Raw genomic sequence first — 25504 nt, forward strand, 5'->3', positions numbered from 1 at the left:
ATTAGAAATGATTTTTATGTTGATGATTTTATTTCAGGCTCTGACCATCTACATGAAGCTATTAACTTAGCTTAAAGTTTATGATATAGTAAACACTTGTATTTAAATTTGGGGAAAATTTCATTTTTTTACATACTTCTTTTTTAGCTTAGAATGTTTCAATCATGTCCTTAAATCTTGCAACCTTAATTCCCAACATCATACAAGGGTGAAATTTTACACATCGACAGAAGTCAGGTGACAATACAATATTTCATTGTTAATTTCATATATTTCTATATTTTATATATAGAACATTTATACACCATATAATTTGTCTGAGATACAAGAGGAATGTCCTGAGGAAAAGAACTGAGTAGATAAGATGAATGTATTGACTGATTTTCACTGTCAATTTAGTACGAATAGATCAGGATGCTAATAAAAAAAATTTTTAAATTACTGTAAATTTACTTTCTAAAATTTACGTATGCTAATTGTCTGCTTTAGTTATAAGTAACTGGTATCATTTATAATAATTGTAATTAATTATCCAGGTTATAGAATAGATTAAAACTACAAATAATAATAATTTTTTAAGGTTTTCTAAGGTTTGAGAAATAATTTTTGGTTTGTTAAAGGATTACAACGAAAAGTAAAAACTTAACTTGACAGTTAAAAATACTTACACAACTTTAAAAAAAGTGGTAAAATTAACACTTTATGAAGAGATTCTTTAAGAGAATTTAATTTGTTCAAATATGATTTCAAACAACTCAATTCTGTGGATAAAATAAAAAATTCCATTTAATTTTGATTAAAAATAAGAAAATAAAAAAAAGATTAAAACAATTTTTTAAAAACATGCTTTCTTCAAAAAATAAATAACTATAACAAACAAAACAATTCATAATAAAAAGTAAAAAACTTTCCATTTATGCATGACTAAAACGAAATGCATCCCCATGCAGTCTAATTAGAAAATGGTTACATGAGTGTGTCCAAGGCTTTGCTCTTAGTCATACATAAAATTTTTTTAAATATAATTTTCTTGAAAATTACTTTTAAAAAAAGTACTTTTTTATTACTTTTAAAATAATACTTCGATTATTTTTTACTTTTTAGTATGAATTGTTTTTTTGTTAAGTAAAACATGTGAAATACCTGTTTTTTGTGAATAATTTTTTAACTTTACTTGTATTTATTTACTTTGTCCTTTACTTCTTTTATATTAAATAAAATTAAGATAAAAGTTGGAATTTGAATTTCACTTTCAGTTAAGATCATATGACAAATTAACAAAACTTCTGTGATAAACACAACAAACCATGATTATTTAAATTAAAAAATGACAATCAGTACTAAATTATCCTTATGGATGTACAATTAGTTCCTATAGATACAATGAAAAATAATCTCAACATACAAATCTTATGCATAACAAATAAAAATCAAGAAGTCAATAAAAATTCATTAGTGTACTGTTTTTTTGTCATATAATGCAGTCCATGTTACATGGAGTATCAATCAAATCAGATTCAACTATAAAAAATGTACACTTACCGTATACTTAAAAAAAATAACAATATCCACTGATATCAAATTGGACAACAAACTTACAAGAAAGGGGTTTATTATTCTCCCATTGACATTTTTGTTTAATTACAGTACCATTTGAAAGATTTCTCACCTATTTATTTAAAATACAAATAAAAGATTTTCTTTATAGAAAAGAAACAAAAATTTATCTGTCTATAAATTTTTAAATAATATTAATTATTAAAAAAAAATTGAGTTTTTGCATCCTGCTTATGTGTAGATAATTTTCATAAACACCTTCTGAATAATATATTATTTTGTAGTGTGTATTATCTGTACTCTTTTATTTTAAATAATTAACATCTATTTTTAGACTAATCTTATGATGCTGATATGATAAAGGTTTTATCGCTGTTTTCCTTGATCCATCCAGGTAAATGATATGGCAGTTCCTTTTTTTATCCATTTATATCCACCCACCCCTGATATGAACTGTATAATTTATTGTCTAGTAATCAAAATAAAAAAATTGTTTAATTTGTTATTTGACTATGTAGTGATTTTTTTTTTAAATTATCATAAAATTGAAAAATAACAATAAATAACTTAATAATTATGAGACAAAATAAAAAAAAAATCATGAGCAAATTGTTTTTAGTGCTATTACTTTACAAGGAGGTAGATGTTTTCTTTTTTAAATATTTTGTCATATGATATTGTAAATTTATGTAGCACATTGCTTATAGAAACACCCTAATTTTTGTCTGATGGTTATTTAGGTTAGAAGTCTAGTGAATGCAATACTTTTGCTAAAAAAAATATACTATTTATTCTTAAAATAATAGTAACATCATCCTCCTTTATCAAACTAGAAATAAAGCCCAGTGCACTTCGGTATGCAAGAAATGAATTTTTACACTAACCTTGCCAATCCATTTAAATATTCTTCCTGTCAATTTATTTAAAATATTAAAAGTTATTGAAACAAAACTATTCCATTCACCTGTAATCGTACAGGTGATTGATTATACAGGTTGTATATACAACTGAAGATTCTTTTCATTATTGTCAAAAACTTTACTGCCTCAAAATTGATCAAATTGTCAAAAATTACAATTACCTAACTGCAATCAAAATTAAGGTGAGTACAAGAATGTTCAAATAATGTAGATAATGAATGTAGAATAGTTTTAAGAAAAGGAAATTTTAAAGATACTGAAAAAAACATTTAAAAAATAAATAATACGCTATTTAGAGATAAACAAAAGGAAGATATAACAGATTAGGCCTAAACAATTTGTCTAAAAGTGGATGTTGCAAGAATATAATTCCACATGACTATATTAATTTACAGAGAATTGAAGTATATAAGAGAGTATACAGAGAATCGTCCTATAATAAGTCTCTTTATTATTTAAAAATAAATTATACATTTCTTATATCTTATAAAGCTAATGCATAGATATATAATCTATTCAAGATCATAAGTTTATTATTAGATTTTCTTATATAAGTAGACATTTTAAAATATCTATACACTTTATAAAAACACTTATTTATACACTGGAAGATGGTAAATAAAATTTTTGTCAGTTATTATTTAAAAGAATTACATTTCATTCCTTATAACTAACAACATAGTATTTCTTTGAGCATAATTAAAGAAAAAATATAATATAAACTTATATATAATGTTTTAATTTTATGTATTATTGCTATTACGTTTTTACTGTATTATATTCGAGTATGTTATGTATGATTAAGTATAATAATAATAATAGATTAAATTTAATCTAATTATATGTATAATAATTTGTTTAATAAGTGTAATAATTAATAAATTATGTCATAACATATTTTAATGTGTAAGAAGCAGAGTTGTATTATTTTATCAATCTCCATACATTATTTCCTTAATTCCTGGATGAATGAATAATTGTATTTTATCTAATTGTATATATACGTTTAGTGCTTTCATAATGTTAGTTGTTATTAAATAGGAAAATAAAATTTTATGGTTAGTTATAAAAACTTTAAGTCATGAAAACTACAGCGGAAATTCTTCTTAACTGCAGGCCCGACCACCTACAAGGTATATTCAAAAAGTAATGAGAATTTTTGTCTTTTGGAAAGAATTTTATTTATTCATCTACATTTATGTTATCTCCTTCAAAATAGTCCCCATTAGATATTATGCACTTATGCCAGCGCTTTTTCCAATCCCTGAATCACTTCTGGAACTTGATCTTTGGAATAGTGTGTAGCTCTTTCAGCTAGTCGCTTGGGTCTGTAAGGTATAAAATTATATGAGTCTGTAAGGTCGTCATGAAAAGGTTGTAAGACAGATAGGATTAGTTGGATGTTTGTAGCAGATCTCAAAACATACTAGGTTGATGTGCCATTATAATGACATCATTATAATCATCATGACCCTCGTAGGGGAAGACTATTCTGGTCTTCCCAGACCAGTATCACAAGATGACTCCCACTTTATGACGATCCTGGATGCCACACCACCCTACTGTTCCTAGCCCTGATGGACTTTAACAGAGGTCCTATTTTAGACTCTCTAAACTTGATAACACAACATAGTTATCTGTCAGGATGTCACTGATGAAAATGTCTCGGTGGACATTCCATCAGTGTATTTACAGAACCTATTATCACCTTTATATGCATGTATTTTGACACCTGGTTTTAGTTAATTTGATGATTGAGAACTGAAATTGTTTTGATCCTTGTCCACACAATTCTAATTCATCAATACAATGTAGCATTACTTAAACTACATATACATAAATTTAAGTAAGAATTCATAAAATACACATTAATAAAGGGAAATGTATAGAGTTGTAACTTAACACAATCTAATAAGAAACAAAGGTGTGAAGTGATCCAAGTTCCCCACATACAATGATGCAGGTAACTCTTACTTATAATTCAGTGTACTCTTTACCGACCACCAGAGACCCACTGCTGTGGTAGTGTCCGGTCAACGTGATTCTTCCGTTTAGAAAAAAAATCCTTTCGTCTATTTTGACAGTCATACCAGAGCTGCTGATGCATATCAGATTGTTGATTAAGTTATGAGCGCACACCTCTCGTATGTAGCTGCACACTCCAGTACCATGTTGTTTATTTCTAATTCTTTCTTAGCCCAGCAATAAATGAAAAAAAAATCAGTTTTGTAAAAAGTCAATTTTAAACCAGTCATGAATGGTTTTTGTCGTAGCAGTTTGACCTCCCGCAGCAGTCCCTCAAGCATGTCCAACTATCCTGCAAACTCAGAAGTAAAATCATGTTATGATCGCGTTAACATCTACTCGGATTATGGAGAATCCTTCTGTAACAATGCAACAGGGTCATTTTTATTTGTAACTTGTTCAAAAAGACGTACAAAATTCATGTTGACTGATTGAACTATCAAACACTATTTGATAAGACTACGTAACAACAGGCGATACACAATAGAACTGCGATAATGTAATCATTTAACGAACATGAATGAATTTGCAACGTGGATAAACTTGTTGGCTAAATGGAATCGTAAACGTCCAAGATAACGTGAAAAATCACAACGTACGTACAATGACAAATAAATACGTAAAATTAAGTAATTTCAGCAATTAACATTTTTTGATAGAAAACAGAAAAGTTTATTTCAATGAAATAAAGTTCAACTGTAATTTAGGTACACTGGAGATCCTTCCCCCTCCCAACAAAGAGATTGAAAAAATAATTTTTTATCCCTCTTCCTTCATAGAGGTTTGAATAAGACCAGAAAATATGTTAGCTATCAAGGAAGCGTTAATATGAAAAAAGTTTACCTGTTTCAATAAAATTTTGAGATTCAGGATCCATAACATATGTCCCTGCCTTCTACACCTATCATGACCGGAATTAATTGCCATCACATACAACAACTACTTATTAAGGCAAATTTCATACAAATCGGTCCATACAATTAGGAGATATCCAGCTTCTTGTATTTTGCAATGCTAAAATTGTGTAATTTGGTTAGAAATATTCATTAAACAGAAAGATCTGCAAAAATTTAGATATGCAAAATTTGAAATGTATACATACATTTTCCTTTTACAGTTTACAGTACAGCTTTACAACTTATTAGCTGGGAAAGTAAAAAAATTAAAAAACCAATGTATTTAAAAAACCATAAAGGAATTAATTATATTCATTATTTATGAAAATTTCTTTAAAAAAAAATCAATTACCAATTGATCAAATACTGTTTGACTAGAAACCCTAATGATAAAATAGTCGCTGATTAAAACTGGCAATGGAAGCATAAATAGTTTGCTTATCATGATGAGTTACATAATACTAATTCTGCTTTCTGATGTGATAAACAGAATTTATCATACAGTATTTATAAAGAAGAGTTTGATATGACCCCACCCTCATTCTCACTACCTCTCTCACACTTTCTTTCTTTCAGACTGCTACTTTCACAACTATCTTCTCTAATCATCATTCCTAAACATTTTCTACCATTAATATAAACAAATTAGATGTAATATTTATTTTCTCAATTTTTGTTGAAGAATGTATCACTTGCATGTATTGTTCAGGAGCCATGATCAAAATGTAATAATAAGAGTGGGTTGTTAAAAGTGGGTGGGTTTTCTAGTGATTTAAGAATTAATCTTGGGTATTTATTTTAAAACATAATTTGTACAGCAGGCTTCTGGTGATTTAAACATCTACATTATAAATTCACTTGTAGTAAATTGTATCTGTAATATTTTCATTTTAATTAAAATAGCTTATAAAATGTAGATATTTCTTTCATATGGGTTTGGTTTTAATACATTTGTTATTCGCATGCATTTTTTTAATAATACAGTTTAAAACACAGCAAGGTCCTGTAAAGTTTTAACTACAGTAATACTTCATGAACCTGTTTGCTGATTATATTTGTTAAATAATAATTATTGACAAATTATTAGAAAATCGGTAATAATCAGTGACGTTTTAAGCAAATGCTGTTATTAGTAGAATTTTAAGTGAAATGGCATAGTTATTAATGTTTCTTGTCATGCTACTGTACTGTACATACTATGGAAAAACACAAAGTTGTTTTGTGTTCTCTTAACAGAGTTGAAATGACAAGAGCTCTGCCCTCTCCCCCAACCATTTATTTTTAGATGTAGTAGGCGATGGAGATCTGTAAATTACACTATATTGCATTTAATTTGAGTACCTACTCAAATAGAAAAAAGTTAAATAAATTTAGATATATAAGGTGGTCAAGTAGGGATTGTATTAGTGGTAAGACAAGAGTAGATTTTGCTTTGCTGTTTTTCAGCGTCTTTGATCGGGTTTTTGGTGATTTTCTTGGCTTAGTGGATTGGATTTTGTTGGTGAAAGATTGATGGACATGGACACAAAATTTGGTGAGTTTTGGGCAACGGAATGATTAGATATTTAGATTTTTCTCTTTTTCCTATGTTATAACATAGGAGTTGGTATTTAACCATATAATTTAGTTAGAATTATTTTAAGTTAAACTACAAGACTGTGGAAGTTACTACATCATGCAATTGCATTGAGTTTTTAAGCACTATCATTGAAGAGTGTGATTCGACCAACATAGGACCGTTCGCGAAGAAATATATGCTGGTGCACGCCAGAAATTACTGAGTTGAGGGTTTCGATGTGGACGGCCTGTAGAAGACTAAAAAGAGCCAAAAGCAATATACCCAATGCCTCGAACAAGCAGAAGTAACCTTTAAAAACACTCGGAAAGAATTATGTATTGCTGTCAAAGACGCTAAGAGAGGCATATGAAAGAGACTGGTTATGGAGTTACAAGAAAATTCTGCATCTTCCCAAATCAGCTGGTTTGGAAGTCGAGAGTTCCTGTGTTCAAGTCCTAGTAAAGTCAGTTATTTTTATATGGATTTGAATACTAGATCGTGGATACTGGTGTTCTTTGGTGGTTGGGTTTCAATTCACCACACATCTCAGTAATGGTTGAACTGAGACTGTACAAGATTACACTTCACTTACACTCATACATATCATCCTCATTCATCCTCTGAACGGTAATTACCGGAAGCTAAACAGGAAAAAGAAAGTCAATTAAACTTTTACACATAAGTTTTCTTGCAGAGACTTCAACTCAATAAAGAAGATTTGCCTATTTCAGGCATAAATAATCCATTAGCCACCTATGATTACAGTGTAGTACTTATATTGCATTCATGATACAAAAACTTTTCATTCAAGGCGCATTGTTGTGCTGTTTCGTCAGACTTAACTAATGACCTTCCTATTTTTAGTGGTTGTCTTCCTAATAAATTTAAACATAAAAACACTGTTACATCCTTTTTTACAAGCAACAATAATTTAGATCATTCAACTATACTTGAAATTTTTTTGAAAATTCATGAAATGTTTCAGTTAATGAAACTTCTACATGTGAAACACACTTCCTACTTAATACTGCTAGGAACAATCAAGGCAAATTTATTGTCTCATTACCATGAATCTGATAAACTCCAGCTAGGTGATTCTTTCATCAACGCTAAAAATGCGTTCTTATATCTGCAATGAATATTATGCAGCAATTCTAATCTTAGAAGGGAATATTCCGCCTTTATGCAAGAATACTTAAGATTAGGTCACATGTCATTACTTAGTTCTGACGATTTACTAACTAATGAATCAGATGTATATTACTTACCTCACCACCCAATATTTAAGCCAACAAGTATAACTACTAAAATGCGAGTTGTCTTCAATCGTTCAGCTAAAACCACTAATAGTTTCTCTTAATGATAAGAATATTAGTTGGGCCTGTTATCCAACAGGATTTATTCCCTATAATACTTAAATCTAGAATTCATAACTATCATTACATGAGTCATACTTTGGCACGAATCTCCAGATCATGAATTAAAATATTTTGCACTTAGAACTATAACATATGGAACCGCTTCTGCTCCATACTTAGCCACTAGATGCCTAATTCAAATATCAAATGAAAACCAAAGAGATTTCCCATTAGCATGCAATGTTATTAGAAATGATTTTTATGTTGATGATTTTATTTCAGGCTCTGACCATCTACATGAAGCTATTAACTTAGCCTAAAGTTTATGATATAGTAAACACTTGTACTTAAATTTGGGGAAAATCTCATTTTTTACATACTTTTTTTAGCTTAGAATTCAGTTCTTTTCCTCAGGACATTCCTCTTGTATCTCAGACAAATTATATGGTGTATAAATGTTCTATATATAAAATATAGAAATATATGAAATTAACAATGAAATATTGTATTGTCACCTGACTTCTGTCGATGTGTAAAATTTCACCCTTGTATGATGTTGGGCAATTAAGAATTTCATTGTTAATTTCATATATTTCTATATTTTATATATAGAACATTTATACACCATATAATTTGTCTGAGATACAAGAGGAATGTCCTGAAGAAAGAACTGAATAGATAAGATGAATGTATTGATTGATTTTCACTGTCAATTTAGTAGGAATAGATCAGGTTGCTAATAAAAAAAAAATTTAATTATTGTAAATTTACTTTCTAAAATTTACGTATCCTAATTGTCTGCTTTAGTTATAAGTAACTGGTATCATTTATAGTAATTGGAATTAATTATCCAGGTTATAGAATAGATTAAAACTACAATAAAAATAATTTTTTAAGGTTTTTCTAAGGTTTGAGAAATAATTTTTTGTTTGTTAAAGAATTACAACTAAAAGTAAAAACTTAACTTGACAGTTAAAAATACTTTATAAGAAAGTGGTAAAATTAACTTTATGAAAGAAATTCTCTAAGAGAATTTAATTTGTTCAAATATGATTTCAAACAACTCAATTCTGTGGATAAAATAAAAAATTCCATTTAATTTTGATTAAAAATTAAAAAAAAAAAAAATTAAAACAATTTTTTAAAAACATGCTTTCTTCAAAAAATAAACAACTAAAACAAACAAAACAATTCATAATAAAAAGTAAAAAACTTTCCATTTATGCATGACTAAAACGAAATGCATGGAGTGCAGTCTAATTAGAAAATGGTTACATGAGTGTGTCCAAGGCTTTGCTCTTAGTCATACATAAATAAAATTTTTTTAAATGTAATTTTATTGAAAATTACTTTAAAAAAAAATACTTTTTTATTACTTTTAAAACAATACAAAATTATTTTTTACATTTTAGTATGAATTGTTTTTTTAAGTAAAACATGTGAAATACCTCTTTTTGGTGATTAATTTTTTAACTTTACTTATATTTATTTACTTTGTCCTTAACTTCTTTATATTAAAGAAAATTAAGATAAAAGTTGGAAATTGAATTTCACTTTCAGTTAAGATCATATGACAAATTAACAAAACTTCTGTGATAAACACAACAAACCATTATTATTTAAATTAAAAAATAACAATAAGTACTAAATTATCCTGTGGATGTACGATTAGTTCCTAGGTACAATGAAAAATAACTTCACATGCAAATCTTATACATAATAAATAAAAATCAAGGGTCAATAAAAACTCATTAGTGTACTACTTTTTTAAAAAAAATATACATAATGCAGTCCATGCTACATGGAGTTATCAATCAAATCATCAAATTCAACTATAAAGAATGCACACTTACCATATACTTAAAAAAAAGTAACAATATCCACCTATAACAAATTGGACAACAAAACAATACTTTAACTTACAAGAAAGGGGTTTATTATTCTCCCAATGACATTATTGTTGAATTACAGTACCATTTGATACCAAAGTACCATTGAAGTACCATTTGAAATGGTATTACGGTACCATTTTCTCACTTATTTATTTAAAGTACAAATAAAAGATTTTAAAAGATTTTCTTTGTAGAAAAGAAACAAAAATTAATCTGTCTATAATTTTTTTTTAATTTTATAAAATTGTTTAATTTGTATTTTACTTCTTTTATGGTGATTTTTTTTTTAAATTATCATAAAATTGAAAACTTAATAATTATGAGGCAAGGAGAAAAACTATTACTGAGCAAGGAGGAAAATGTTTTCTGTTTTGAAATCCTTTAATCATATTTTGTCATATGATATTGTAAATTTATGTAGGACATTGCTTATATAGAAGCACCCTAATTTTTGTCTGATGGTTATTTAGGTTAGAAGTCTAGTGAATGCAATACTTTTGCTAAAAAAAATATACTATTTATTCTTAAAATAATAGTAACATCATCCTCCTTTATCAAACTAGAAATAAAGCCCAGTGCACTTCGGTATGCAAGAAATGAATTTTTACACTTACTTTGCCAATCCATTTAAATATTCTTCCTATCAATTTATTTAAAATATTAGAGTTATTGAAACAAAACTATTTCATTCACCTGTAATCATACAGGTGATTGATTATACAGGTTGTATATACAACCGAAGATTCTTTTCATTATTGTCAAAAAATTTATTGCCTCAAAATTAGTCAGATTGTAAAAAATTTTCAATTACCTAACTGTAATCACAGTTAAGGCAATTTGAGTACAAGAAGGTTCAAATGATAATGTATGTAGAATAGTTTTAAGAAAAGGAAATTTTAAAGCTACTGAAAAAAACATTTAAAAAATAAATAATACGCTATTTAGAGATAAACAAAAGGAAAGAATATTGTTTAGAAGTTGAAGAAATTTCATGATTAGATAATTTATTGGTGTGGAAATTATAGAAATCACAGGCAGGTAGCAACACAGATCTGAAATGAAGAAAGGTGAGGTGGTAATTGCAGTTGAAAAGGGATATGTAAGTGTGTAGTTGAAGAACAGCTAAAGAAAGGGGAAAGTTTTAAATGTTAGAGAATACAATAAAGGAGAGGATATAGAAAGAGATAAATCTGAAAGAAGCCATGCATACTTGAAAACATGTGGGGAATTTGACCTTTTGTAGCTTATCAGATTTACTAGAACTCAATATTTTCACATAAAACATAAAAAAGATTTCTGCAAAGAAGTGTAGAGCAATGGAATAAAATTTCTTGATACTACAACAATACAGATAGGTGAAAAACCATCAAAAAGTCAGGGTTTCAGAAAGGAGAGGAGCCCTTTCAGGATAAAATAAGAATGTGATAGTATGAATGGCTGAGAAGAATGAAGAAAAATGATTACATTGTACAATGAATGAAATGCAAAATAGAGAAAATAAACCGTATTTAAAATTGAAAAAAAAGTGGGTGGCAAAGTGTGCAGAAAAGAGAACAGAAAAAAGTAGTGGTAGGGTAGATAGATTTATCTTTCAATTAAGACTCGGCTACTGGCTAAAAATTATGTCAGTAAGTTTGCTTTATTATTCACAAAATATTATAAACATATAATGTCATAGATGCTATGAACTTTCAATGTACATCTGCCATTGTTCAGCAAGATAAGAGGACATTAGTAGCAAATTTTTCAACAATTTTGTTTTTTAAAGCCTTTTGGGGTATTTTAGGTTTGCTATTTTTGCAAATTTTTCTTTATAATGAATCCTGAATAAAGCATGTATAAAATCAGATGTATAAAATATCTTTTAATAGATGTATAAAGAGTTTAAGAGTTTATGCCATAACAGTTGATAAATTTGTTTTTTTTTATAAACCCAATATATAAACCATTAATCACTATTTGTACTTTCTTCATAATTCATAAAGGAAAAAACACAATGCAAGTCGCTCAATAAAGGAAAATATACATAAAAATAGGTTTCATCATTTATAAACAAACGAACCTGAAATTTTCATTTTTGTGTACAGGTAGTCTTAAAATGTACAATTACTAACAACCTGCTTCCTTTCAAAGATCTTTTGAGTTTGGGGAACAAGAAGAAGTCACAAGGAGCAAGGTCAAGTGAGTTGGGTGGGTGGGGAAGAACAGTGATCGAGTGTTTTGCCAAAAACTCATGAGTTCTGCGGGCTGAATGGGTTAGAGGGTTGTCGTGATAAAAAAACCAGTCACTACCTTCCACATTTCTGAACTTTTCCGCTGGACATTGGAACGAATTTGGCAAGCTTTTTTTAGTCTGGGAGATATTTCAATTTCATCCACCTACTGGGACAATTGAACCTTTGTTTCGATGTCATAACCGTACTCCCAAGATTTATCACCCATTATGTTCCTCAATAAGAACTTTTCATCTTCTTCTGAACATTCAAGCAATTCTTGACAAGCCTGGACATGATGGGCTTTTTGGTCATCCACCATCAGGCGTGGAACAAATTTTGCAGCAATGCGGTGCATTTTCAATTTTTCAGTCAAAATCTCGTAACATGATCCAACTGATATCCCACACTCTTCAGCAAGTTCTTTGATGGTCAGCGTTAATTTGCCAGAACCAGGGTGTTGATTTTGTCTAAATGTGAGTCGTCAGTTAACGTGGAAGGACGTTCAGGATGATCATCATTTTCAATCAACTGATGACCATCTTTAAAATGTCCATGCCACTTAAAACATGTCGCACGCTTTATAGCAACGTCGCCTTAACCTGTCTTGAGCATATCAAAAGTTTCACTCGTAGATTTTCCGAGTTTAACACAAAATATCACAGCAACTCTTTGCTCGTTCAAGTCACTCATTCTAAAATCCGCCAAATGAAAAAAACACACTTCACAAACAACCACATAGCTAAGCAACAAATAATGATTTTTTCAATCAAAAAAATACATTGTAATCAACTGATCTGTATGAACATAGCAATGCCTAGTGGATTTGACTGGAACCAACTGGACCCAAGCAATTCAAACAGTCTATGTATTTCTTGAACAGACCTTGTATGTTTAAGATTTATAATTGTTTTATTATATACTTAAAACGTCTGCTTTTTAACTATAGTCCTATATAATTTTTTTAACTATATAATCCTCTTCAGTGGACTGAAGAGGATTCGTTACACATATATCTTTAGATTTTAGTAATTTTCCATACTCTAGTAGTCTGCTTATTTGCTGTAATCTTAGCTGTTTGACCAAATAAATATTTAGAAAATTTTTCAAACATTTATTTCCTTGTCATAGGTGTTCTTCATTGTGCTATTAGTTACTGATATTTTATATAATGTTTTCATTTACTTTATTTTATTTAGATTTAAAGAATTTCAATCATTATACATGAAGAATGAATTGATTTGATTTTACAATCAGTAATTGAGTAATACAATAGACAAATGTAGGCATAAGATTTTCTTAATGTAACCATGATCCTTGCAATTCCCAAAAATTGATGTATGGTAAACAGGCAAGATTACAGGACAACTAGCTTAATTTCTCACTTAGCAAAGGTTCTTCTGTGAATTCTGAAAAGTGTAGAAAAATGGATTGGATGATACAGAAAAATAATATGGATTCAAGAAAGGAAAATGGACAACAGATGCAGTTGAATTAATAAGAATTACTGATGAGAATTTTATACAGATTAAAAATAAATGTTAAGAAAATAAACATGATGAGATTAGGAGACAATAAATCAATAAATAATTGCATAAAAAAATGAAGAATTGAACTAGTAAAAGAGTAAACATGCTTAAAGTCCCATGTTAACAAGTCTAGATTTGAAAATTGAGAATAAAACAGAAATAAGAATAGTAACAGCTAAGGAAGTGTTTAACAGAAAGCGATAATGTTCCATAATAGAATTAAAAGATTTGAAGAAGTGTTTTGTAAGTGGTTATGATTGGACTGATTTTATTATTATTACTTGTCATTATTAATCAAGATTAAAAAATAATGTCTCATATAATACATTCAGCAGGAGCTATGTTAGTTCAGATAAAAAATATGTAGTAACGCATTTACTTTACAAATTTTCTTATTTACTAATTTGCTTTTTAGTTGAATATCTTCTCTTTTAATATTAAAGCAATCAGACATCTACAATTCTGGTATGCATACACTTTAAGGTCATTATTTTAAGTGATTATTTTCAAGTAAAAAGTGATTAGGCCTACGGGTGACATGGAAATCAACAACCAAAATGACAAGTTCACATTCAACTGCTTATTAATAATCAACTTAAACTCCCATATAATTGATATACAGAGTGTATCACAAAGTTCTCCTGCGACTTTCATACGTATTCTACTCTTGAAAATAGTGAAAAAGGTTTCTATGAACTTATGTCCTAAAATGCTATGTTTCCAAGTTACAGCTAGTGAAATATTTTGCTTGAATTTCAGCTAACCCGCTGAAATGAGGTTGCACTGAAATTTTTATCATGTTAATTAAGGGGCAAAATTAGTGATTTCTAATGGTTTTTGACCTGAGAATACAGTAGCTTTTCAAAAATCTGAGATGAAAAACAATAAATTGGGATAAAAAAACAAGTGGTTTTTATGTTGGATGTACAATAACTTTGTTAAATGGGTAATAAACTTTTAAAAGTTACAAACAAAGCTAGTAAAGAATTTAATTTTTAACAAAATGGTGTAAGATAAGTTGAATAAAACAAAGAAAATTTTAAAAAATTTGTATTTTATTTAGAAACAGTACATTACTACATTGGTCTAAAACGTACTTAAAACAAAAATTAAATTTTTTTTGGTGATTTTAAAAATCATTTAAAACAAGATTTACTGAAGATAAACAGTAATAGATGACCAAAATTAAATCCTTTTTAATATAAACAACTAAATCTCAAAAGACCCAGAAATGACCTAACACAAAAAATGTTTTTAAAGTGTTTTCATGACACATTTTATTAACTTTACAAAAATCTTACATCTTCTGGAATTTTTCTGAAATAATATTGCCCACATGAATCACTTTCACTGCCCACATGAATTAACTTTTGTCATATTATTTTATTACTTCAATTCTCAGTAAATTAATAATTTCATGTGGAATTGTATACTTGTTTCAATACGCTTCTAGATTTTTTTATTAAAAAATCCCTCCGTCTGGTATTCCTTCACATACACTCTGATCCTTAAATGGTTATTAAAATAAAATGTTACATTATTCTCTTAGTGTGTATTTTTAACATTTACTTTCTTTAAAGTAATAAAAAATCAAAATATAAAGATTAGCTGTTTTTTTTTTTTAATTTTTTTAACTGGGTTCATATACATTAATATTACTGTTTAAATTCATAGCAATGTAATGAATGTTCAATCCCTTGCCAGAGTGGCAACTATAAACAATGCACAGCAGTTTCATAGCACGTGTTATTCCTACCATTCTATAAAATAACATATCATGCGTACATAACATTTATATAAATTTTTTTTATGTGTTCAGTAGTTAAACACAGCAAATATATTTTAGTGGTATCAAGTTCATAATAAAATCAACTATACTGAATTGTAAATACTGTGTTGCTTGAAAGTTTATAGATACATCGTTCAATAACAATAATTATTCCAAAAATACTTATGAAATGAAACATTTTTATACAAATTTAACAAGAAAACAGTTCAACTATAAGGACCTAAATTTAAGAAATACATTGTGCTGTACTAAAATCAATAATGACCTATATACTAGTCATAATACAAATATCTTTAAGAATACAAGTTTATATAAGTTGTGTTCAAAAATTAATGAGAATTTTGAAATTTTGCGGGTTGTATTATTCCCAATTCTCAGGATTCTTTGTTTTTGTATTGGTAAACACATCTGAAAGGTATCTGTACATTTTTAGCCATATTGGAAAACATCCAGCTGACAACAGGTTTAGTCTGTTGTCAGCTGTCAAAAGGATAACATGTGTTTTGGTACGATCTGTGATCTTTTATTTGTATAAATAATGGATCAGAGAATTTGTATTAAATTTGCTATAAGAATGGAATAAAGTGTAGCAATGTTTTAAAAATGTTAAATATTGCTTTTGGTGAGCTGCTATATGAGTAAAGCAAGGGTATAAAAGTGGTATAAGCATTTCCAAGAAGGTCGTGAAGACATTAAAGATGACAAGCAGATATGTCACAGCATATCAACAACCAATGAAAATTTGGAAAAAGTGAAGGAAATGATTATGACTTATCGCTGAATCACAATCAGAGAAGTCACTGATGATGTTGGGTTATAAATTGGCTCATGCCATGAACTTTTTTTGGATGTTTTGGGTATGAAACGTGTGACAGCAAAATTTATTCCAAAATTGTTGAATTTCAAACAAACACTGCAGCGAATGGAAGTTGCTCAGGAGTCACTAAATGAAGTCAACAATGATACAGAACTACTGAAACATGTCATAACAGGTGATGAAACATAAAGTTATGGATATGATGTCAAAACTAAGGCTCAATCATCCCAGTGGAGGCATTCTGGACCTCAAAGACCGAAAAAAGCTCAACAAGTTCAGTTGGATGTAAAGATTATGCTTACCATGTTGTTTGATTTTAATGACATAGTGCATCATGAGTTCTTGCCACAAGATCAAATGATCAATAAGGAGTATTAACTACAAGTTCAACACAGTTTGCGTAAAGCAATCAGAAAAAAAACACCTGGATTTGTGGTGAAATACTTCATGGCTTTTGCACAATTTGGTCAATTTTTAGCCAAAAACAATACTGTAATGATACCCCAGCTGCCATATTCGCCAGACATGGCCCCATGTGACTTTTTTCTATTCCCAAAAATACAGAGACCCTTATAGGCTTGTTGTTTTACAAGCATAGATGAGATTAAAAGCGAACAGCTGAAAGAGCTAAACACTATCCCAAAGATTGAGTTCCAGGGATTGGAAGTGTTTCAGGGATTGGAAAAAGTGCTGGCATAAGTGTATAATATCTAATGGGGATTACTTTGCAGGGGATAACATTAATGTAGACAAATAAATAAAATTCTTTCCAAAAAAATAAATTCTCGTTATTTTTTGAACATACCTTGTACATTATATAATTTTTTTCTGGTGTATTGCTTATTTGCAGTCACTTTCCTGAACAATGAAACTACAAGTAAATTGTACAGAGTAATGAGATGAAAGGGAGGCATCTGGTGATACCTTCAAAGACAATAAAAAAGTTTAAACAAAATACAGTACAATAAAAAGTATAATGAATAAAAATATAATGAATCATATTTTAAGTACACACAATTCGACAATTAACTGTTATGAAAAAAGTTAAGTGGTAAAAAATATCTTAACGTAGATATAGAAAATAATAAAATTAAATGGAGAACAAAATAGAATAAACAATTGAGTATAAAATAAATTATCACAAGCCATATATAAAAAACAAATTAACACTAGTCACTTACAAGAAACAAAGTTGAAACCAAACTTAATCCATAATTCATAAACAATACAACAAAAGAATTCATATTACTAAATTAATGTAATTCATAAATAGTATCAGCATAAATTCAGTAAGAAAAGTATGATATTCGACGCACAACACCCTGTACGTCCAGTACATGGAGCCTCTTCACTTGTCTCATATCTTCACTATTATCCAAGATTAACCCCGACATGGTTTTCATTTGCATCAAGCTTTATATACTGATGATCTAAGCTTGATATTTGTTTTCTCTTTTCTTTTGATTTTTCCATGTCATGTGGCAGACCAAATGAAAGATGTGAAGAGCACCTAGGCAGACTAGTGGGCAAACTCCTTTCCTCATTGCAAACATCATTGACTCGAATTTGTAGTATAAATGGAGTTGTTTATTGCAGTTTCTCCAATGCTACTGTTGGTTAATGTCAACCACCACAATCATCAAGCAAAGGATGATCAACAAAGTAGATTTGAATACAAAAACTGACCCAAAACTGAGCTCTGTGGAACCCTCGATTTCATACCAAAAGAGCCTGATAACTCTTGGTCGTATTTAATCTGTGCGGATAGTTGTGTAATAACAAATATGGTTGACCAAAAATACCACCGTGCAGTATTCCTTCCTTTCCTAACAACTGGAGAGTCCACTCCAGAAACCAATTGGTGGTGAGAAATAATAACAACTCTGATTAATCTTTCCTGATCATCAGTTTTTTTAACTTATGAGCACATCTATTCATAGCCATCCTTCAAGCCTCTTGTATAACTGCCATCTTCTCCATGATCTTCTTTTAGTGGCAATAAGATTTAACTCCCTCTTGGATAGTCTGTGCCTTGGGAGTTAAACACCATGCTGTCACCTGCATAATCAAGGTCAGTCAATAGGTCACGTCATTGATGTCATTTGGGAATTGGGCACTGGGCATTTCAAAGTAATAGGTTGCCCTAGGCAGCCTGTCTTCCACCCAGCTTTGATATGATTCCCAATCTGTGTTGTTAATCCAGTACTTAATGAACATCCGATCATTATTCTCAACATTAGTATAAAAAAGAGAAACTTTTGAGATGATATCAGTCAGGCACCTTTGTAACATCTGTAGGCTTCAGTCCAAAAATTACATTCAGCTGCATGTCGATCAATACTATCCTTCAAGGCCCTCCCTTGAGTCATTGTGAGATCCCCAGAGTACATGCTTTGCATCCCAGTCATCCCCCACAATGAAAAGGGGACCTATTTTATGTTGAAGAATTCCACAAACAAGCCATCTGTATCACATGAAGAGGAGGATAAATTGCAGATAATATGCTTCGTCTAAGCCAGTCTAGTATTTCAATCAAGGTCACTGAATATGATCTGTGCTAAAACCTGGAAGCAGGTAATGCCTTAATGTATTCTTAACTGGAACTGCAGTATGTGCTTTACTATCCAGGTGAGAAGTGGTTAGTGGTGTAGATCATACACAGAAATAGATGGTCAGTAGTAAAGTGTGTTTCAGAAAAATTCCTTAAATATCATTTCCTCCAAATACTCCCTTCAATTCCAGATAATAATTCTCACCATTAACAAAAACTTTTGTCAGTAGACTTATCAGACTACTAATTTTTTATACCAATAATTATTTGCTAGGTTTTCTATTTTCTCACCATTATCTTTGTCACCAGAATCACAAATGTACTTGTTGTCTGTAACCACAGCTAAAGATCAGAGAAGATCAAAAGCAAGATCTTTTGAGTCCTCTTGTGAGCTCCGATTCAAAGAGGAAAATTACTTTTACTAATGTTAAATGTTCCAACTTGGAATGTCCATTCATCCTTCCTTGTGAAGGTGAGCCCTAGGCCTGTCCTACAAACCAAGTCAATTATTTTCTTATTAATATCTACATCTTCTGAAATTAACCGAATTGTTTATAAAAACCTTAGTATTATCGGTTTGTTGGCTACTCATTCATTAGAAGGTACTAATGAATTCAAAAGAGGCGAGAGACTGATTCATAGTAGGAGGATTTGACACTTTCAATTTGTGTAAAATTGGGATAATCTGCTATGGAAAACAATTTGTTTCCAAGTCCGTGATATCCTCCTCACTTCCAGACTTGTCACCATGTCATCGATGATGTCACTGATATTTCTACAATGTTGTCTCTTAAATGCTTGTGCCACAAATATTTTCTTGGATCCCAGTCTGAATGCATCTAAGGTGATCTTTTTCTATTTACCTGAACATTTGTACTTGAATTTATTTGTGAACTGTTGTTTTTATTTGAATCACTAAGAACTGATCCATAAAAGCTCCCAAACAGAGAATTGTTGGTTAGCTAGGATAACCTAATTAAACTACTAAAGATGATTCAGTTTTAAAAAAAAATAGAGTCTTAATGATATAATAAAAAATATATTAATTATTATATCGTACCTTCTGTTTTCCTAATTATGAAACCTTTATCAATGCAACATATAATTCAATATAATAATATAAATCATGACCGCAAAAAACAAAATCCAAATTTTAATTTTATCATCTGACTTATAATATAAATTAACCTTTATCTTTTTATTCTTAATTAGTTTTAGTTTCAACTGGGATGAGAATTGTTTTTCTTATTCTAGGTTTAATTGTTACTGGATAACCAATTGAACTCCTCATCAAAAGGTCTACCTTTAATTTAATATCTTCCATTTTAATATCTGTTTGTAAGGTGTAGTTTCTCAGTACTGTTGATACAATTATCTTCATTAAATACATGGCATACTTGGAACCTGCAAAAAAATGTATTAATATTAATCAAAGTGTTTAGTTGCAGGTTCTTTCCTATTATTAATTATGCTATAATTTTTTTTTAAATTTATATTCATTTTAACCCCCACGCCTGTGCATGTATGTATATATCCTAGGTTTATGCATTATGATTAAAAATTTATGCTGGTTATCAATAGTTATTCTTACTCTAAACTACATTTTTAATGTATTAAAGATTTTTTTATTCTACTAATATTTCTTTATTTATATTTTATGCTCACTACCTTCTGCTTCCTGTTGCAATACAATATTTAGTGCTCCCAACACAGCCTCTGAAGATGCTTAACTGTACTGAATTATTTTTCATGTATAATATATAAATAACAATGAAATTAATTTTATTTTAATAGTATAATCTTTAGTATATAGTATTATTCCATATGATTGAGATAAAAACAACTCCTACTTGTAACTATGTAGAAAAAACTATTATAATATCAGAATTTAATTTTCAGCTTTCAGGAAAGCTTGCTTACTAAACTCAGACACAATACTCAGAGTTATACCTATACTGATGCAAGGATATTTTTTAAGTGTTTTTAATGATTTTTTTTTTAAATATTTGTAATCTTTTAATTAAGTATATTTAAAACTACCTCAAACGAAATAATTTGTAAAAAAAACTGCAGTTTGTAATAAACAAGTAAATAAATATTTCATTCTCTGTATATATAAAGTCCCTAATTTCATTTGTCAGCAAACTGTATTATATTTAAGTTGAAATTAAACTGATGTGTGACTATTAATTTTAAAACATGAGGAATTTAATTTCTGGATGAATTCAATATAAATTACTTTCATTTCCAATTAGATTCAGTTACTGAATTATTTCCAAAGAAATTGGTTTATTTATCTTTCACACAGTTTCACAGCTAACTTTGCAATAAGCAGGAAATTGAACTGTCACTCGGCTTAGTATAATTCTGCCAATGTTGATAAGGAATTTAATCTTCATTTTCTATATATATATATATATATATATATATATACATATATATATTTTTTTTTTAAATGTGAATACACTTAAAAAATCTCATAAGGAATAGGTATGGTTATCAAAATACACTATTTCAGAGATTTTGTCCATCTTGCTAAATTAAAACCAAGTATTTGCTATAACTTTGTAAAATAGTATGTTGTGCAGTACTAATTATAAAATGTTTTTAAATTAATTATATTTGTACATGAGATCCTATGATTTTTACAATTTCACAGGTAGAATATTATATCCTTATATTTTAATAAATTATACACATGCATAATTTATGAAATAGGTGAAATACTTTTAATCATATTCATTGTAACGGCTATGGTGGTTATTTTAAATACTTGGTAATTACTTTGCGATTAATTACTTCGAAAAAATCTCTCAATAAAAAACGGTTAGAACCTAATTGAAGATAATGAATGGTGGCCTATTAATTGAAGCAAGCAGATTATCTAAAAGTCATTTTCAAACTGATATGGTAAGCATGTTCAAAGCAAACATTTTGTTCATTCTAATATACAGGGTTATCATAAAAGAATGGTGCAGTTTCAGTAATTCAAAGGAAGATTGTAGAAAAATTTCTAGATGTTATATTGGTATCCCTGAAAGCCTCCAACCCAAAAGTTTGTTTATCAGCAGTTGTAACCATTTGTACCACAGTTGTGTAACCACAACGTCAGTTCTTGTATTGTTGTTGCAGTGAGTTTAGTGAGTTACTATGTTCTCGGATAAAGACAAAGCAAAATGTGTTTTATTGATGGCTGAATTAAAATCCGTAATTTTAGTTCAACGTGCGTTTCGAGGTGAATTCGGAAGAGATCCACCACACAAAAATAACATAACACGTCGGTTCAAACGATTTGAAGAAACCGGATCGGTTAAGAAACAGAGATCAACCGGCAGACCAAGTGTACCAGTTAGATGATCCAATTAGATGATCGGCAATTAGAAGTCCTGGAAAGTCCATCCCCCGTCGAAGTGTCGAATTAGGTATTCCAAAATCAACAGTTGACAAAGTTTTATGAAAAAACTGAAATTACACGCTTATAAAATTCAGATACTGCAGGAATTGAAACCCGATGATGGTGTAAAACGTTACAATTTCGCTGTTGAAATGTCGGACAGAATAAGTGAAAACGAATCATTTTTAGACGGTATAATTTTTACAGACAAAGCTACATTCCATCTGAATGGATGCGTTAACAGACACAATTCACGAATATGGGGCTCTGAAAACCCACATGCAATTATTGAGAAACAACGCGATTTGCCTAAAGTTAATGTTTGGTATGGCGTGATGAAAAATCGTGTAATAGGGCCTTTCTTCTTTGCTGAAAAAACAATTAATGGAGTTGTGTATCTTGACATGTTAATCGATTATTGCTTTCCTCAGCCGGATGAACTCGAAAACATTCATAGACTTCATTTCCAACAAGATGGTGCTCCCCCGCATTTCAATGCATCGGTCACGGATGCTTTGAACAAAAAATTTAGAGATTGATGGATAGGCCGGCAAGGACCCATACTTTGGCCTCCAAGGAGTCCAGACCTGACACCTTGCGATTTTTTCTTGTGGGGGTACATCAAAAGCGTTGTTTATACACAAAAAATTCGCAACCTAAACCACTTAAAAAACAGCATTAATGAAGCAATGACAACCATTAACGAAGAAATGTTAACTAATGTTTGGAGAGAAGTTGAGTATCGTTTGGACATTTGTCGAGCGACTAAGGACGCACATATTGAAATTTATTAATTATGTAAAAAAAATGTTTGAGACGACAAATCTGAAAAATAAAAAGTAATTCTGTTTTAATTTAAACCATGTTCAAAACTACACCATTCTTTTATGATAACCCTGTATTTCAGACTGAGTTTAATGTTAAATTATTTTATTGAATGAATCTAAGAAATTGTTAATCAAATTTTTCCATGAATACATTCGAAGAATTTTACTACAAAGTAGCTTCTAATACAGAAGTATCTAACAGATATCATCACCTTTTTTCATAATAATGAGTACGTCAATTAAAGAATTTCCTCAGGTCAAATTACTGAGGTAGGCATTCAGCTACAGAGGTAGTCATATAATATCTTCTTTATCATAAAACTTTAAATAGATTTCAACCATTTAAACAATCAACATCAATTTTTCTCAAAGTGAAACCTTGTCCAAAGACAGGTTTGAAAAGCAATTACTAGTATCTGTAATTTATAAAAGCTTATACAATAAAATATGTACTTTAGTAAATGTAAATTTGTACATGTAAACTTTAAGTAAATTTACTTACCTATGCATCCTCTAGGTCCACCACTAAACGGAATAAAACTGTACTTATGTCTCTTTGCAATATTTTCTGGTAAAAATCTATCTGGATCAAACTTCTCTGGTTCTGGGTAGATATCACTTCTCATATGTAATGCTACTGGACAAAGTGCAACTGTACAATTCCCAGGAATTTTGTATCTAGCTGTAATTATAAAAGAGTACTTTGTTTAAAAAAACACATAATGTTTGAAAACTGGACCTATCCAATATAGTATAGAAGTTAAAAAATCAAAACCATTGTAAAATCATAAAAATGTAGTTTTTAACCTTTAATACTACATATGCAATCATTATATTTATACTCTGCTGAGAAGAAGAGACTTTAAATACAATAAGAATAAAAATGAGAAATTGCTGTTAATAAATATTCTATTAAAATATTATTATTGTATTTAAATTAAGTAAACAAATAAGAGTAACATCTCATTAACATCACGTACTCTAAAATCCTTTTAACATAAAATAAAATCAACAAAATTTCAAAGAAGAAAAGTGATTAGTATAATGAGATTTAATAATAAGATTTATAAAAATAATACTTCATGTATAATAAAAGTGTAATTTTTTCAGTATAGAAGGAAATAATCAAAATTTCTGGATGCATTTGGGGAGAATAATTTGTATTAGATGTTTATCTATGAGATTTAATTTAATTTTTATAATATGTTTTTATTCTTAAAAACATATATATGTGGAGTTCTATACATTCCAGCCTGAATTAAATTTTTTACATTTTGATGAATTTCGTTTAAAACTGCTTAATGTTAGTTTCATTTTTACCATTGCTTGCTATTCCCTATATATTTTTTTATGGCTTTTATCTTTTTTGATGTTTCTTTGAAAATAAATTATTTTATTTTAATTGTTTATTTTAATTTCTCATAAGTCGGTGCATAATATCCTTTTGTTTGTCATATTTATATTGTTTCATTACTTTTTGTCTCTGTTAATATTTTTTTGATTTTTATAGTAACAAATCCAATAATTTTAGAAGAGTTAAAGATTTTAAAATGATAGCCAAATATGAAAAGAAATAGAAGTGATATACATTATCACTTCTATTATTATTATTAATAGAATATTTAAATAATAATGATGATGACAAAAATGCATACTTAAATCAATATCCTCTTTTACTTCTCTTAGGAAAATTGGTCCTACAGGAAATCTACGAAGCGTTTCTTTAATGACTTGTTCATGATACACTAGTTTATTGAGGTCATCCCATGTCACATCACGATCTGACTCACCAAAAATTGAGTAGACCTCATTGTATAATTTATCCTGCAACAGATTAAAATTGCAATTTTTATTTAAAAATAACATTTAAAAAATGTTACATTACAATAAAAAATAAAAATGTATTATTAACCGTACAGAATAGAAAATTTTATTAATTTTTTTTACAACCATACAAAAAACATTTTTTCTAAGTACTCAGCCCATATATTTCATAGGAGAGAATAAATGCTGTATATTTCTCTTTTTCTTTTCAAAAAAAGAAAATCAAAATTTAAAAAAAAATGTAAAGGATAGGATTGTGACATTATTTAAAAGGGTAATAAATAAAAAAATTACCTTAAAACACTTCAGGCTATGACAACCATAACCAACGTTTCTGCCATTTAATAGTTGAGC

At 29.0% G+C, this 25504-nt stretch overlaps 1 protein-coding gene across 1 annotated transcript in view; it reads right to left on the reverse strand.

Annotated features, from left to right (window-relative positions):
• Positions 1 to 20301: 20301 nt before the first annotated feature.
• Positions 20302 to 25504, reverse strand: part of LOC142330884 (cytochrome P450 4C1-like) — a 57389-nt gene continuing 52186 nt past the window's right edge. Inside the window, exons 11-13 of the mRNA XM_075376351.1 lie at positions 24982 to 25150; positions 23829 to 24008; positions 20302 to 20509 (exon numbers count right to left, since the gene is read on the reverse strand). Coding sequence (XP_075232466.1) covers positions 20310 to 20509; positions 23829 to 24008; positions 24982 to 25150 — 549 coding nt within the window. The 3' untranslated portion in view covers positions 20302 to 20309. The remainder of the gene's footprint in view (positions 20510 to 23828; positions 24009 to 24981; positions 25151 to 25504) is intronic.

Source organism: Lycorma delicatula, chromosome 10, assembly GCF_047948215.1.
Source record: "Lycorma delicatula isolate Av1 chromosome 10, ASM4794821v1, whole genome shotgun sequence".
NCBI classification, from domain to species: Eukaryota; Metazoa; Arthropoda; class Insecta; order Hemiptera; family Fulgoridae; genus Lycorma; species Lycorma delicatula.